The sequence below is a fragment of the Panthera tigris genome, chromosome D2, assembly GCF_018350195.1.
Source record: "Panthera tigris isolate Pti1 chromosome D2, P.tigris_Pti1_mat1.1, whole genome shotgun sequence".
In the NCBI taxonomy this organism is placed as follows: Eukaryota; Metazoa; Chordata; class Mammalia; order Carnivora; family Felidae; genus Panthera; species Panthera tigris.
In genome coordinates this window covers 11,119,438-11,136,735 of record NC_056670.1, presented here as the reverse complement: position 1 = coordinate 11,136,735, position 17,298 = coordinate 11,119,438, and the positions used below count along the sequence as shown (strand labels likewise).

The 17,298-nt window shown below is 42.2% G+C and overlaps 1 protein-coding gene across 1 annotated transcript in view; it reads left to right on the top strand.

Moving 5' to 3' along the window:
* The window catches only part of RYR2 (ryanodine receptor 2), a 753,483-nt gene that overhangs the window by 497,621 nt on the left and 238,564 nt on the right, over window positions 1-17,298 (top strand). Inside the window, exons 30-36 of the mRNA XM_042960054.1 lie at window positions 4,579-4,787; window positions 5,782-6,134; window positions 7,702-7,816; window positions 9,393-9,553; window positions 11,458-11,617; window positions 11,998-12,084; window positions 14,837-15,063. Coding sequence (XP_042815988.1) covers window positions 4,579-4,787; window positions 5,782-6,134; window positions 7,702-7,816; window positions 9,393-9,553; window positions 11,458-11,617; window positions 11,998-12,084; window positions 14,837-15,063 — 1,312 coding nt within the window. The remainder of the gene's footprint in view (window positions 1-4,578; window positions 4,788-5,781; window positions 6,135-7,701; window positions 7,817-9,392; window positions 9,554-11,457; window positions 11,618-11,997; window positions 12,085-14,836; window positions 15,064-17,298) is intronic.

The following is a 17,298-nucleotide window of genomic DNA, read 5'->3' as shown; positions in this document are numbered from 1 at the left end:
CCGTGGGTTCGAGCCCCGCGTCGGGCTCTGTGCTGACAGCTCAGAGCCTGGAGCCCATTTCAGATTCTGTGTCTCCCTCTCTCTCTGCCCCTCCCCTGTTCATCTTCTGTCTCTCTCTGTCTCAAAAATAAATAAACGTTAAAAAAATTTTAAAAACAAAAATAAATAAAAAATAAAAAAATAAAAATGGAATCTATGGCGGGAGGGGGGAGGTGCCTGGTGGCTTAGTCGCCTAAGCATCCATCTTCAGCATAGGTCGTGAACTCACGGTTTGTGAGTTTGAGACCCGTGTCAACCTCTGTGCTGACAGCTCAGAGCCTGGAGCCTGCTTCGGATTCTGTGTCTCCCTCTCTCTCTGCCCCTCCCACACTCACATTCTATCTCTCAAAAATAAATTAAAAAAAAAAAACAAAAAACCTGTAATCTATGGGGTAGACGTTATAGAAGAAAGGATTAAAGCTTAGAGAATTTAAGTAACCCGTCAAAGGGCAAATAGCTGACAAGTGCTGGAACTAAGATTTTAATGCAGGTCTCTCAGACTTGACACTGTGATCTAAGCCATTTCCTAGTATCTAGGCCTGTCTACCATCTGAGGTGACAACTCCTCTAAGAAACCTTCCTGAATTTTCTCTCTCTCCTTCTCCTCTGCTCTTAGCACCCCATCTCCAGAGATGGGTCGAGAGGTATGATGTCTTTCCTTGTCTTCCCACCTCATTAGGCTGTGAGAACCTTTGGGCTGATGTCTGTGTGTCAGTGAGCTATTGTCCCCAGTTTCTAGAGCATGGTAGCTGCTCATAAATATTTATTGGATAAGGAAATGAATGGTTGAAAGTGTCTTAATGCACATTACTAAATTGCTCTACATAAATCTTGTACCAGTTTAATTTTATTGGCAAGATTTCTGGTAACTCACTGGACACTCACCAGCATTGAGACTTTGTGCTTTAGCAGGCTGCCCTTGTTGTTGGACCATCCACACTACCCACACGATTGTACACATTTCTGTATGAGGAAGATGTAGGTATATTCCAGTTTTCCAGTTTATTAAATGATTAGTTTATTTTCACAAAATCTGTCAGCTGTTTTTATAGTAAAATGCATATTCATTGAAGAAAATCTGTTGAGAGACAGAAAAAGAACAAAGAGTGTTAAAAATTCCACCATTTTATAACATTTTGTTAAGGTTTATTTATTTTGATAGAGGGGGAGGGAGAGGGGCAGAGAAAGAGGCAGAGAGAGAATCCAAAGCAGGCTCCACACTGTCAGCCTGGAGCCCAGGATGGGGCTCGATCCCAGGAACCATGGGATCATGACCTGAGCCGAGATCAAGAGCTGGACACCCAACCGACTGAGCCACCCAGGTGCCCCTCTGTAACTTCTTTTAATTAAAAAACTTCTAATGCTTTCCCATCTATTTTTAAAATAATTTTTTACTGTTTGTTTATTATTTTTGAGAGAGAGAGAAACAGAGAGAGCACGAGTGGGGAAGGGGCAGAGAGAGAGAGAGAGGGAGACACAGAATCCCAAGCAGGCTCCAGGCTCTGAGCTGTCAGCACAAAGTCCAACATGGGGCTTGAACCCGGGAAACCATGAGATCATGACCTGAGCCGAAATCAGATGCCCAACCAAGTGAGCCACCCAGGCGCCCCTTGCCTTTCCAACTTTAAAAACTAATCATATGCTATATCTTTCTTTCTTAAAATAATACGTACTATGAATATTTTTGTATATAATAATGACCGTTTGAAAACCAGATTCGAAAGCTAAATAGTATTACATATCAATGGAAAAACATATTTAGTGTGCAAAATATTTTCTTTGATCATAAATGCAGCCATAGTGAACAGTTTGGGACATAAATCGTTGTGTGCAACCCTAGTTACTTGGTTTTTTAAATGAAAAGATTTCCTGGGGCTCCTGGGTGGCTCAGTCAGTTGAGCATCTGGCTCTTGATTTTGGCTCAGGTCATGATCTCACGTTTTGTGGGATCATGTCCCGAGTTGGGCTTCCCACTGACAGCATAGGGCCTGCTTAGGTTTCTCCCTCCCTCTCTCTGCCCCTCCCCTGCTCGTGCTCTCTCTCTCTCTCTCTCTCTCTCTCTCTCTCTCTCAAAATGAATAAAAAGAACTTAAAAAAATAAATGAAAATATTTCAAACATGCGGAAAAGTTCAGATATTAATATAACAAACACCCAGGGATCTATGTGGGTATTTATAACTTCACTTATAGGATAGGGATTCCTTCTACATATAATGTGGCTAGAAAGAAATGTGTATTTACAATCGGAGATGTTTCTGTCTTGGTATCCCCCAGTTTATGTCGAATGGATGTTAGATATGCCAGTTTGTGCAAATGTATTTCAACCTGTCTCAGATCTATTGTATTTATGCAGTCATTTTCTTTGATTCCTTTCTAGACACTTATTGAAAACAATTTCCCTTGACTGACACTTCAAGAGCTGTCACAGCTGTACACACAGCTGTGGGCTTTAGTTTTAACTAGAAACTCATCATTCACGCTTCCTTGAACACAGCTGGATGTGTTCTTGCTTCCTGGCCGGTAACACTGTTATACCACTGTTTATTTGGGTATATATTGATGAATACAAACTGCGTGAAATCATTATGAATGATAGGATGTAATTTTTATTGTCTTGTGCTATTTTGAGGATTATATATTGCTTTTATATTCACTAATTTAAAAAAATTAATGTTTATTTTTGAGAGAGAGAGAGAGAGAGAGAGAGAGAGAGAGAGAGAGAGAGAGAATGAGTGGGGGAGGGGCAGAGAGGGAGGAAGACACAGAACCCCAAGCAGGCTCCAGGCTCTGAGCTGTCAGCACAGACCTGATGCAGGGCTTGAATTCACAAGTCATGAGATCATGACTTGAACCAAAGATGGATGCTTAGCAATCTGAGCAACCCAGGGGCCCGTACATTGACTAATTTTAACGGAGGATGAAGCGTAAGTCATCATGGTAGACAGTTGCTGGCTTATTCGTAGGATCCACTGCTTCTTTGATCTGTAAGTTACATCCTCTGCTCTGTAGCCTCCATTCCAATACTGACCTTGTTTATTATGCTACTTGAATTTCTGTGTAAAACACTGTAGAAGGAAAGGAAGAGTACCTAGGCAGCCCCCCAACACTGAAAATGAGCATCAGAGCCCTTTGCTAAAGACCGTTGTTTCCAAAGAATTCAAAAACACAATTAACAATGTTAATTATGTTTTCCCCTGTTCATTCAGTAGCAGGAAGACGTACTAACCTTGCAACTCATTACATTAGCTGATGAAATATTTTGGCTTTCCCCCGTCGCTTATTGCTGTTGCTTTTGATTTCGTTTCTTGTTTACTTTGACTTACATTTTGAATTTCATGTCTTAATTATTTAGGTTAGGTGTGGATTGCCCTGCTTAATCTGTAATGGCAGTGACATCAAAGGGTAAGGGACAGATGGAGGAGTTTCAGTGGGATTTTTAGCAACTACATCTGAAAATTTATTTACTTGTTTATTTATTTTTATTTTTATTTTCTATGCTTAGGTGTAGTATACCCCAGAAAAAAGGGGGGACACAGTTTTCTTCATAGATCGAAAGCAGCTACAAGCAAATGAAAACCTTTAAAAATGTTGCTTCCCAGGGGTACCTGGGTGGCTCAGTCAGTTAAGCGTCCGACTTCAGCCGAGGTCATGATCTCATGGTTCATGAGTCCGAGCCCAGCGTCGGGCTCTGTGCTGACAGCTCAGAGCCTGGAGCCTGCTTCTTCGGATTCTGTCTCCCTCTCTCTCTGCCACTCCCCCGCTTGCACACACATGCTCTCTCACTCTCAAAAATAAACATTAAAAAAAGATTTAAGGGGTGCCTGGGTGGTGCAGTCTGACTTCGGCTCAGGTCATGATCTCACAGTTTGTGGGTTCAAGCCCTGTGTTGGGCTCTGTGCTGACAGCTTGGAGCCTGGAGCCTGCTTCAGATTCTGTGCCTCCCTCTCTCTCTGCCCCTCCCCCACTGTCTCTCTCTCTCTCTCTCTCTCTCTCTCTCAAAAATAAATATCAAAAAAATTTTTTTAATTTGTTGCTTCCAATCCTTTTTCCCTTGAGTTATGTGCAAAGAAATCTGTGGCTTAGGCTGTGTTTGGTAGTTGCACGTTTTCAAGTGCTTGTGCTAGATCGAAGGACAAACCCACTTGGGCGTTTCCCTCCTTCTCACCTTCCTTCTGAGAGAGTCCCGTGCACTCCTGAGCTAAGAGGCTGTGTGATGGCGACATCCTTCCATTGCCCTACACCCTAAGATCCCTGGAGGACGAGGGGCTGCTGAGCACCTAACCTTCTTCACAGGAGTCCAGGGTAAAAGAAGAGCCTTATCTAGGGGCCACGTTCAGTAAACCATGAGCAAACACTGGTCTCTTGACCCTTGCATGTAATACTTAATAACAGTGGTCTCTCTCTCGAACTACTCTTTTACTTTATGCCGACGACTCTCTCAGAGACGAGAGTTCCAGAGCGGTGCTTTTGGAAATTCCAAACAAACAGGCTCTTATACCAATGATACGGAACATTTTGTTTTTTTCTTTTCTTCCCAGGATTCATTCCTGTCTGTAGCCTTGGAGTGGCTCAGGTGGGCAGGATGAACTTTGGAAAGGATGTCAGCACCTTGAAATATTTCACCATCTGTGGCTTACAAGAGGGTTACGAACCGTTTGCTGTGAACACGAACAGGGATATTACCATGTGGCTAAGCAAGAGGCTTCCTCAGTTTCTCCAGGTCCCTTCAAACCATGAGCACATCGAGGTTTGCTTTTTCTTTAAAATTCATACCGTTGCCAAAAGCCAGGGGTGGAACGTCTTTACGCTTGGGGATTCCCACTTGGACAATTGTTGCCACTTACTTAGAAAGGTGGCCCTACTGTGTTACACAGTAATGGAGTCTGAGCACAGCATGAGCCTCTGATTATAGGTACTTTATGAGCACCTGATTAGACTGATTAACAATAATTAATTCTGTTTTTATATAGGCAACACCAGGCTCAGTCTGAATGAATGTAATTTTAACATGAATTTTCCAAACTATGTTTTGAGTTAGAAACAACAGATGAACATGGGGGAAGGGAAGGAAAAATAAGATAAAAACGGAGAGGGAGGCAAACCATAGAGACTCTTTTTTATTAAAAAATTTTCTGTTTTAATATTTATTTTTGAGCAGAGAGAGAGAGAGCGAGTGAGCGCATGAATGAGGGAGGAGCAGAGAGAGACAGAGACACGGAATCCAAATCAGGCTCCAGGTTCTGACATCTGAGCACAGAGCCTGACTCGGGGCTCAAACCCACAAGCCATAAGATCATGACCTGAGCCGAAGTCGGATGCTTAACCGACTAAGCCACCCAAGCACTCCAAACCATAAGAGACTCTTAAATAAAGAGAACAGACTGAGGGTTGTCGGAGGGGCAGTGGGTGGGGGGACGGGCTAAATAGGTGATGGGCATTAAGGAGGGCATTTGCTGGGATGAGCAGTGGGTGTCATATGTAAGTGATGAATCACTGAATTCTATTCCTGAAATCATTGTTACACTACATGTTAACTAAATTGAATTAAAAAGAAAAAAAGGCAGAGCTATGAGTCTATCTGGAACACAGTACTCCCTGTGTTTAATCTCATCATTTACAAAATTATGCCAAGTGTGGGCCGTGTTTGGGGTTTTAAAGACGTGATGTGTGTTAGCAATCTTTGGCATCAGGAGGTTGACTGCGTTGATTCGAATTTGAGCTATCACTTCTTCATTCGCTAGGTGACCAGAATAGATGGCACCATCGACAGTTCTCCGTGTTTAAAAGTCACCCAGAAGTCCTTTGGCGCTCAGAACAGCACTGCCGACATCATGTTCTATCGCCTGAGCATGCCGATCGAGTGTGCCGAGGTTTTCTCCAAGACGGTGGCAGGCGGGCTCCCAGGCGCCGGCCTCTTTGGGCCCAAGAATGATCTGGAGGATTACGATGCAGATTCTGACTTTGAGGTTCTAATGAAGACAGCTCATGGCCATCTGGTGCCAGACCGTGTTGACAAAGACAAGGAAGCCACAAAACCAGAGTTTAATAACCACAAAGACTATGCTCAGGAAAAGCCCTCTCGTCTGAAACAAAGGTCATTGATACATGGAACATAATTTCAAATATGCAGTTATTTTGTGGGGAGGGGTACAGAGCGAGGGATTTCCCAGGGTCCATTTGTCCTTCCCTCTCCTTCTCCTTTACATATAAAGGATTGGACAGGCGACAGGAACGCAACCTGTTTGTCATCGAATTTGTTACCACAGACATAATCTATCCCAGAAGTTACTTATTTAATGCACTTTTTTTATCGTGGTGAGAAACACCTAACACAATCTACCATTTAAACCATTTTTTAAGTGTATGGTTGCCTAGTGTTAAGCATGTTCACATAGTCGTGAAACAGGTCTTCAGAACTTTCTCAGCTTGCAGAACTGAAACTCTCTACCCATTAGACAACTCTCCTTTTCCACCTCCCCCTAGCCTCTTGTAATCCCCATTCTCCTTTTTATTTCTATGAATTTGACCCCTTTATAAATGTGGATTCATACTGTGTTTTTCTCTTCTGTGTGGGATTGGCTTAACTCAGCCTAATATCCTCAGGGTTCATCCATGTCACTGCACGTGCCAGAATTTCCTTCCTTTGTAAGGCTGAGTAATACCCCACTCTGTGTGTACATATTTTGCTTATCCATCTGTCCGCTGATGGATATTTGGGTTGATTCTTCCTCTTAGCTATTGTGAATAGTGCCGATGTGAACTGCGTGTGCAAATGTATTTTTGAGGCCCTGCTTTAAATTACTTTTGATACATACCCAGAAGTGTGGTTGCTGCTAGTTCTGTGTTTAAGTTTGTGAGGAACCTTCATGCTGTTTCCCACAGCAGCTACGCCGTTTTACATTCCCACCAACACTGCCCGAGGGTTCAATTTCTCCACATTCTCGTCAACACTTGTTACTTTCTGTCTTTTTGATGATGGCCCTCCTAATGGCTGTGAATTAGTGTCTTCTTGTGGTTTTGATTTGCATTTTCCTGATGTTCAGTGATCTTGAACATCTTTTCATATACTTCTAGGCCATTTGTATATCATCTTTGGAGAAACGTCTTTTCAGGTTCTTTGCCCATTTTTTTTATTGGGTTATTTGCTTCGTTGTTTTTGAGTTGTAGGATTTCTTTATATACTCTGGATATTAACCCCTTATATATAATTTACAAGTATTTTCTCCAAAGAGTTTTTAAGATGTTTATATTTACGTTCTTGGTTGAAACTTAAAGTATTCTCTCTAAATAGTATTTTTTATAGACACAAGGCAAGTTATTTTAGCATCCTTTTTTGCACTAAATCTTAATTTCTCCAGATCAGCGTGATTGACACTGTAGTTCAGATAATTATTTGTTGTGAGAGTCCGCCATGTTAATTGAAGGATATTTAGTCACATCCCTGGCCTCCACCCGCTAAATGCCAGTGGCACACCCCCACCCCCACCCCACACCCCCAATGTGTCAACTAAAAGTATCTCCAGCTGGGAGATAAAGGCATAGTTTAGGGAACAAAAATAGCCCTGGTTGTGAACCACTCTACTAGATTGATGATACGCACATGTTTTAAGTAGGCAGAGATTTTTAATGTTGCTGATCCCCAGTCCTGTACTATATTTCAGATTTTTGCTTAGAAGAACAAAGCCAGATTATAGCACGAGCCATTCTGCAAGGCTCACCGAAGATGTCCTTGCAGATGATCGGGATGATTATGATTACTTGATGCAAACGTCCACGGTATGAGGTTGAAGCTTTTGTCACTTATTTCTCTTTGTCAGTTATTGTGTGTTTCATGTCAAAGAGTTCCTTTTCATTCATCCTCTGTAGCCGACTTATTTTAAAATAAATCTTTGCTTCTATTTTGGGGACTGAAAGTTGAAGAAAATACAGGTATATTCTGAGGTGTATTATGTGGTAAGAGAAGTGTTTTAGGCAAAATAACTTTATGACATGCTTAATCCTGATTTTGCTATCATGTTTCCTGGGAAAATTGTAATTTCCACATAATTCTTCCAAGTGCATATAATTTCCTTCATCTTAGTGATATGTCTAAAGGAAGATCATTTATCATACTTTGTGGGAGGTCATGTTTTGCTCTCTGCCAATTCATGTTTAAACCGGGGTGCTTGGCTGACTCGGTAGTTGGAGCATGCCACTCTTGGTCTCAGGGTGGTGAGTTCAAGCCCCATGTTAGGTGTAGAGCCTACTTACTAAATAAATAAAAATTTAAAAATTAAAAGAAAATAGGGGAACCTGAATGGTTCGTTCAGTTAAGTGTCTAACTTTGGCTCAGGTCATGATATTGCAGTTCATGAGTTCGAGCCCCGTGTCCAGCTCTGTGCTGATAGTGCAGAGCCTGGTTGGGATTCTCCCTTCCTCTCATTCTGTGCCCCTCCCCCACTCGCACGCGTGTGCATGCTGTCTCTCTCAAATAAATAAAACTTTAAAAATAAATAAATAAACAATGCTTTAAAAAACAAATTTTTCAAAACAACTTTTCCTAAAACACCAAATGGGAAAAAATGTATAATTTTTTACATTTTTTTTTACATTTTTACAATTTTTTACATAATTACATCCCTTGTAGAGTGCCACCATGTTTGAGCTAGATTTTTATATATTAGATCTGAGCTATTTCAAAGTGATTTTTTTAAATTTTTATTTATTTTGATAGAAAGAGAGATTTGGGGGGAGGGGAGGAGAGCGAGGAAGAGAGAGAATCCCAAGCATGTTCCACGCTTTCAGCACAGAGCCCGACCTGGGGCTCAGTCTTCTGAATCGTGAGATCATGACCTGAGCCGAAATCAAGAGTTGGATGCTTAATCAAGTGAGCTACACAGGCGCCCCTCAAAGTGATTTTAAGGTGTCAAAGTATTATTGATAGGAAAGGCAAAGCATATTCAAAAAGGTGGGTGACAGGTATAAAACACTAGCATAAATTAGTGTGCTTGTATAAGTTTCCAGAATTTGAAGTTTATCTGCCTGAATGGATTGGTGATTTTATTACATAAATATGCTACGTATGTGCACATACAGTTGTACCCATATTTTAGGAGTATGAAAGACCTCAAATTATTTAGTGTGTTTGCTCCGACAAGATCATTTCTCTTCTTCCCATTATTTCTGATTTCCTTTCCATTATCTCTACTTTAAGACTTACCTTCTTCCAGTGTCCACTGTTTGTTCTTGTTACATTTTAATTAGGCCGAGTGATTTTAAGCAAAGAAATGCAGTCAGGCAATTCAAAGGCATTGCGTATCAAAGTTTTGTTTCTTTTTAACTTTGCCAACACTTGCTTTTGCTGTCTTGACAGTACTATTACTCAGTGAGAATCTTTCCCGGCCAAGAACCTGCTAACGTCTGGGTGGGCTGGATTACATCAGATTTCCATCAGTATGATACAGGCTTTGACTTGGACAGAGTTCGTACAGTAACCGTTACTCTAGGAGATGAAAAGGGAAAAGTACACGAAAGGTCGGTTTTTCTCAATTTTTTTTTCTTATGTGAATGACATCTGATAAACATGTTGATAAATCTAGGTGTTTTTTTTGTTTTTTTGGGTTTTTTTCCCCCCTTGGATTTCATGTCCAGGATCACGTTGTATTTATAGGAACAATATCATGAAACCATTCATGTCAGTGTCCGTTTTGTTGTGCATACAAGCCAGTAAGGAATCTGAATACGTTAAAAGTGAAAAACATTATAAAGTAAGAGCAGTGCATCCTTTGTGGGTAACAGTCTACATTCCTTCAGGTGACCTCGTACGTGACTAACAGCTTGGGTTGCCAGTACTAAGCCTTTGTTTTAGGGATTAGAGATGGGTGGATGTGAGGCTTTTATGGTCTGAAATGTATCTCGGGAACGGTTTACGCGGTGGGGAGAAAACTGTGAAGACAGTGTGGGCTGGTAGTTTAGACCAGGTGGACGCATTTTAACTCAGACTGAGGAGAAGTGGGTTCTTTCCTCAGCTTTGCCATTGACTCGCTGTGTGGCTTTGGGTAAGTCAGTTACACTTTCTGTGCCATCCTTTTTTCATTTGTAAAACCAAACTCAAACCAAACCTTCAAAAAAGTGAAGAAGGCTATCTTCCTTGTGGGATAAGACAAGAGAAGATCTGGCCATTTGCATCTGTCTTTTGTGCCCATGCATCCTCTCTGATCTGCTGTGACAGGTGTCATAGAGGGAGTCCGCCATAATGTTGCTTTTCTTATATACCTGCATCATCATTTTTGGTGACCAGAAGCTCACTCTCCTGCCTTCGGGTTGTCACACTTAAAACTGTGGAACTTAGCCCTTGAGACCATGGGCCAAGCCAGAATGTCCAGGAAAGAGTGCTTTCTTTACAACAGTATGGGAGCCCCATACCCACCTGTCTCTGGGAACATTCTTGAAGGACACATTTGATTTTCAAAGATGGCAACGGTACAAGGAAATAACCCAACAGAGGGACGGGATACCTGGATAGATGATCTTAGTGTAAGAAATAGAGGGCAGGGAAGGGTTGTTGAATGTTTTGTAAGGAGTGCAAAGAAACACAGCCAACCTGATTATTCCAAAACTGATTTTTATCTCAGCCTTCTTTTTCTTTTCCTCCTACTTGCCTGCCTTTGACTTTTTTTTTTTTTTTTTTTTTTTTGCCAGTTTCATTAACATTTTCACTCTGCTGTGGCAGAGAAAGGGAAGGAGGCAAAACTCAAGTCACTTTAGGTTTATTACCATCTCTGGGAAAGGTTTCGGTGGGGGTGAAACTCAGGTGGGGGTTTGTTGTTAACGTCAGTGATGTTATGCATATTCTAGCTAATTCTTTCTCTCATAACAGATCACCAGGAATTGTCCACAAAGGGGCATAGTGTTAGCCAAATTTTAAATATGTTGAATCACTGATGGCTCAGGTAGAATTTGCCTAAGGACTTTGACAGTGTTCGGAAATGACTGCTTCTCATCTCAGAACAAGTGATTAAAAAAACAAAAACATGAGAATGAGGAGAATGAAAATTGCAAATTTGGATGATTATTAGTTAAACTTTTTTGAACCTCAGAACAAGGTCCAGTTTGGTTTGAGTTTTTGGAGGGGAAGGCGCAGGTCAGTTTTTACTTGTTTCCGACTTGTTGACCTGTCTCCATTAGGTGCAAAATTTAGAAACGTGTAAGACCGGATTCAGAATATCCACGACGTCAGTGGACTTTTTGCTCCGAATCACAGAATCGGCCCTTTGTGCACCTCTCCCATTACAGCATGAGCTTGTTGCTTGCACAGCATAATTTAGGTTTAGTTTGCAAGATATACATGCTTTCTATTGTATCTGTGGTCGTACAAAGATAAAGATGTGTTTTGTTTTTTGTTTTTTGTGTTTTGTTTGTTTGTTTTTGAAATCCAGCATCAAACGCAGCAACTGCTATATGGTGTGCGCGGGCGAGAGCATGAGCCCAGGGCAAGGACGCAACAATAATGGCCTGGAGATCGGGTGCGTGGTGGATGCTGCCAGTGGGCTTCTCACATTCACCGCCAACGGCAAGGAGCTGAGCACCTACTACCAGGTCCGTGGGCAGGGATGGTGGCGTGCTTCTGGGAAGAAAGCGTTTTGTCCCCACGCACAAAAAGCACATTCTAGAAGATCGAAAAGTACCTTAGAAAATAGACGAAAATGAAAACCGAAATGAGCCTAATTGGGCCTTTTTAGTTCTCTTTGAATAATAACACTGCCCTTCGGGGGGGAAACAGTACAGGCCTCCAAAAATGTTCGCATAACAACGAAATGAGATACCCTGAATATTTGTTGAAAGAGGAGATCCATCTGAAAGAACACAAAAGTGTCTGGGCCCCTTCTGTCAGGTGTTCCTTGGTCATTATAAAGAAAATATTTTTTCTTGGTGTTCCTTCTTTGACTAATATTTCCAAATTCATTTCTTTATCTAAGGTGGAGCCAAGTACGAAATTATTTCCTGCAGCTTTTGCCCAAGCTACAAGTCCCAATGTTTTCCAGTTTGAGCTGGGAAGAATCAAGGTAAGAAAGATTCATTGCTGGTATTCTGTTTGGGGTCTTCCTCTTAGGGAATAGCGGCTACTTCTCCTTAAATAAATTCAGTATTTTTTTTTAGCAGCGATGTTAGTGACAGAAGTGACTCTTTTAAAAAAAGGTAAGCCATGCTTGAAAGTTCTGTAATTTCTTTCAGGTGGCTAGGGCCATGTTAATTTATTAGAAAGGGTTTGTGCCACAATTTAAATTACTTATTAAATAGTCTGTAAGAAGAAGAACAAAAAAGGCTTTCTCTGTGGTCATCAAAAATATATTACTCAATGAAACTAGGCTTATTTGGAACAAAAATGCCAAATAACATACCACTTGATTATCTGGAACTCACAGGTGAGCTAGCAAATGGGCTTAACGACACGAAACTGGTACATTGTGGTAAGTGCTAGAATAGTGCACATATAGAATACTCCAGGAACAAATGAAAGAACAAGGTGGAGGTTGGAGGGGGATGGATCGGGTAAAGCAAAGAGAAGAGGAGGCATTTAAGTTGACTCATAACTGTTGAATAAGAGATCTCAGAATACACTTAGTAGGAGAGGACATCCTAGGCCGAGGAAGGGCAAGAGAAAGCAAAAATATTTGAGTCAAAGTGCTGAAGGTTAAAGAATTCAATATGGCTGTAACAAAAGGTGACTTCCAGGATGTGGCTGGAGATTAACATTGAGAGAAGGTAGACTGAAGCCAACCTGGGAAGGCCTTGAATGCCTCTCTAAGAGGTTGGTACCTACTGTATAGGCAGTGTTGATCCCATTGGAAACTGGAAGCTGGGGACTGAGCATAAGCAAACCGGTTTTGGAAAAATACATTGACAGTAATATGGAGGTGGAAATGTGGGAAGTATCTGTTCTCACAAGAATGAGAAGAGGCAGTAATGCTGAGTTATGATGATTTGATGCCATCCGCATGGGAGATGATGAGAGCCTGAGAAGTCATGTTGGAGAGAGAGAGGGGTAAATGAGAAGATGTTTTAGAGGAGAAATGAATAGAATTTGACAGTGAGTTGGACAGATAGTATTCGTTGATGAATTGGATTCAGGTACTGAAGGAGAATGAAGAATCAAGGATTAAATTGATTTTTTGAGCTTGGACAAATTAAGGGATGCTAAGACAACCAGCGGAAGAGCTTGTTGAAATTCAGGAAAAGGAACTGAATTGAATTTTGCGGTTGTACAAGTTGAGATGCCAGCTGCACGTCGGGGTGGAGTGCGGTGGGAGGTTTTACAGTGCTGGCTCGGTGACTTTGGACATGCTCCTTAAACTGCATGAGCTAAATGTCTACTTTTGTAAAATGAGATGCTCAGCAGCCACAGAAAGGCAAACATAATATGGGTGAAAGGAATCCATGACTCCTGTTGGTTAGGATGGCTTCTGACCTTGCCAGAAGAATTTGGGCAAAATGATGGACGAAGCTATACTATAGTGAATTCAAGGTTGAAAATTAGAGAAAGACAGCAAATTTGGATGAATAAATATATAGACAGAAAGATCGATCTGGCCTCCAGCTCTTCCTCAGACTTGCCAGGCAGACTTCCTCCTTGGGTCCTTTGCATTGACTGTCCCTTCTGCATGGAAGGGATGTCACCTTCTCAGCCGTACCCATTATGATCATCCTCCTTATTATTGCTGTCCTGCATTCTGCTTCCTCTATCCTGGGTCCCCACTGTGACCTCTTTTGTCATATGCTATTTAATTTGCTTTTTAACTTTGTCTATTTTATGTTTCCAGTTAAAAAAAAAAATGGAAGCTGGATGAGAGGAGGGGTTTTGTGTGTTTTGTTCACTCAGGGCCCAAAGCAGTATCTGGCTTTCCTCCCCGCCCTCTCCATTATCAGAAGAGAATAGGAAGGTAGCTGGAGGATGAGATAGTCTGAAAGTACGCAGTAGACAAGACTTTATGGGAGAGGGAGACACTGAAGGTAATGGGAGAGGTGAGAGCGTTGTTTCCATATGGCCCATGACGGGCAGGCGGAGGGGGTGTCAGGGTCATGAGTGCATGAATAAGCTTCGGCCAAGTAGAGACCTGTGTTGCCCTGAGATCAGACTGAAGGCACTAGGGAGGCTGAAGGTGATCCATACTGAAGCTGGAGCAGGGTGAAGAACAATTAGATTGTGTTAATGTCTGATGAACTCTGTTGTCTTGTGTGATGGTGCTGTTTGTCTGTTGAGCTGTCTCCGGTGTCTTGTGTGATGGTGCTGTTTTGTCTGTTGAGCTGTCTCCGGTGTAGAACTGGCTGCTGAAACCTGACAAACCTGACTTGTGAGTGAGGGAGCCAGTGAGTGAGCACTTGAAGGATAAGGTGGGCGACAGAGGACAGACCAGGAGAGAGAGCCAAGTGCATGCAACTCTTCCTGGAGTTTGGTACCGCAGACAGCCGCAGGCTTGCCGGATTTGGCGAGGGCCCAGCTTGGTAAAAAAAATACCCAGATTACGTGGTTCTACTTGGTTGTAGCTGCATTCTCAGCGTACCAGGGAGTGTTTGCGAAAGAAATCTAGCTCCCCAAGCCTGTTTGCCAGCCCTGAAATTTTAGGTATGTTCTCTCAGGATGTTTTCACCTCTTGACCTTTCAGGAGCCATTCATCCCAAGTTCTGTTATTTCTTGTATTAACGTTGCCGGACACAGAGGGTATCTCGCTTCCAGGATCTCTTTCCTGTGCAGAACTGTGGTCGTTACGTTATTAACCCCACGGATTGTTACAAATTAGTTCTTTTTCTGCTCCCTAGAATGTGATGCCTCTCTCCGCGGGATTATTCAAGAGTGAGCACAAAAACCCTGTGCCACAGTGTCCCCCGCGTCTCCACGTGCAGTTTCTGTCCCACGTCCTGTGGAGCAGAATGCCCAACCAGTTCCTGAAGGTAGATGTGTCTCGAATAAGTGAGCGCCAAGGCTGGCTGGTGCAGTGTTTGGATCCTCTGCAGTTCATGTCTCTCCATATCCCGGAGGAGAACAGGTCAGCCCTGTGTGCCCTTTACCGTCTGATTAGGGCCCTTTGAATTAGACCATTGGCCGGGGGCTCAGGTATGCTGCTGGGGAAAGAAAATAAAGCTTAAAAATATCTTATCTCTGGGGCGCCTGGGTGGCTCAGTCGGTGAAATGTCCCACTTCAGCTCAGGTCATGATCTCCTGGTTCGTGAGTTCGAGCCCCGCATCAGGCTGTGTGCTGACAGCTCGAAGCCTGGAGCCTGCTTTAGATTCTGTGTGTCCCTCTCTCTCTGCCCCTTTCCTACTCATGCTCTTTCTCTCTCTCTTCCTCAAAAATAAATAAACGTTAAATAAATAAGTAAATAAATGAACTCTCACTATAGATCATGAAGAGTTTGAGTCATTTTCCCAAAATGTATGAAATACAAATGCACAAAAAAGAGTCACTAGAACCAGATATGCAGGCAAGGTGAGGACAGGAAAATAACAAAGCCCAGGGCGAGACTGGCACGGGGTCACTCACACCACATCATTCTGTGTGGTTGGTAAAGTCCCACAGTGGCTTCAGGCTTCCTAGAAGCCAAAGAAAAATCTGATGAGTTCCCAAATTCAGAATAACAAAGGGATATGCCAACTAGTGGCTGAGTAGAAGCTTTTTCTCATGCCCCAATGACATGGCCAATAATTAATACTTAACAATTTGGAATGGCACTACATACATGTTAGTTCTCTGGTTCCTTCATGACATGTATCACTGTTCATAATTTACGTACTTTTTGGTTAAGATTTCCCTCCTCAGCTAGATGGTCAGCTCCCTTAGGGCAGGAATTGTGTCGATGTTGTTCACCATCGTATCACCAGTGCACAGTGCTTCATCCATAGTAGACCCTCTGTAATATTTGATATATAAAAGAATGATATTGACTTATGAAAAATATTTCTCCATTGAGGACTGTTGAAGAGTGTAAGGTATTATATTAGCTTTTAATGCAATAACAACCCCCACGTCTCAGTGGCTTGTGAACAGACGTGAATCTTTTGCTCACGTTACGTGAGGTTGTTGGTCCGCTGTAGCTCTGCTCCAGGCTGTGGTGGGCTATGAGTGCAGACTTCCTCCTTCTTACCCTGAGACCCAAATTGATGGGGAAGCTCCGATCTGGGACATACAGTTTCCACGGCCAATGGTGGATGTACAGGAGGGTTAACAGACACTTCAGGTCTCTTAGAACTTCTTTTTGCTTGTGGCAGATGTTACATTCACTCACAGTTTATTTATTTTATTTATTTTATTTATGACCTGCCTAAGCAAGTCATAGAGTCAAGCCCAAGCTAAGTAGGGCAGATCAGACTACCCCATATACAGGACAGACGGAAGAAGAGGGAGAATATTTACCAACAACAGTATGGTGTGTGCTAAAGAGGTGTTATATTTTATATTTAAACAGATAAAATAATGTCCTTGTAACAGATAGAATAACAAGTTATTTATTTTGCTATCCTCCCAAGTAAATCCATAGCTTATTAAAGTATGAATATTGCTATAAGGAGTTGGTGTGGAAAGACAGATTAAAGTAGTTGAGGTATATGCTTTGGTTTGCCCTGACCTAAGTGTAGAGTCATGAGATGGAGACTATAGATCCTTCCAGAATTCTCTTATTCATTCATTCCAGACATATATTAGTTCTCATTGTGTCCCTGGCATTGGATACTAAATGGTGTACAAAACAGATGGGACCCTTACCTTAAAAGATTTCATGGTCTAGTCGGGAAGAGAGGTGCTTTAAAGGAAGTAACAGGGTGCCCTAAAGTGAATAACAGGAGGTGAGTTGGAAGGGGCAGTAGCTAATGTAAATTGTGGAGTCCTTAGATGTTTTTTCTAGAAACTGGCAGTCTGAGAGGAATTAGATGGTAGGGTAAGTTGTGTTCTTCACTAAGAAGCTAGAATGCAGAGGTTCTGTGTTGCTACGGTGAACAGGTTTATATATTTTGACCATCAGCCAGGCTCATAGTCTTCTTGAGAGCCTGGAGGGCCTAGGTAAGACATGGGAATCATTGTCCACTATACTTTGAGAGAGAAGGCCTGCTTAGATATACCTTCCCAAGAATTGGGTGCTAGCAGCCGGGCCCCACAGTTGTGTGGTTTCCCAGAGGCCTAGGTGAGTCATCATTTGCTTTGAGTTTCTCACTCAGAATGCTTCTGATGCTGAGATTTGGGCGGTAGGGTCTGGAATAACTTTGCACCATCAAGCCACAGTGGCTTTTC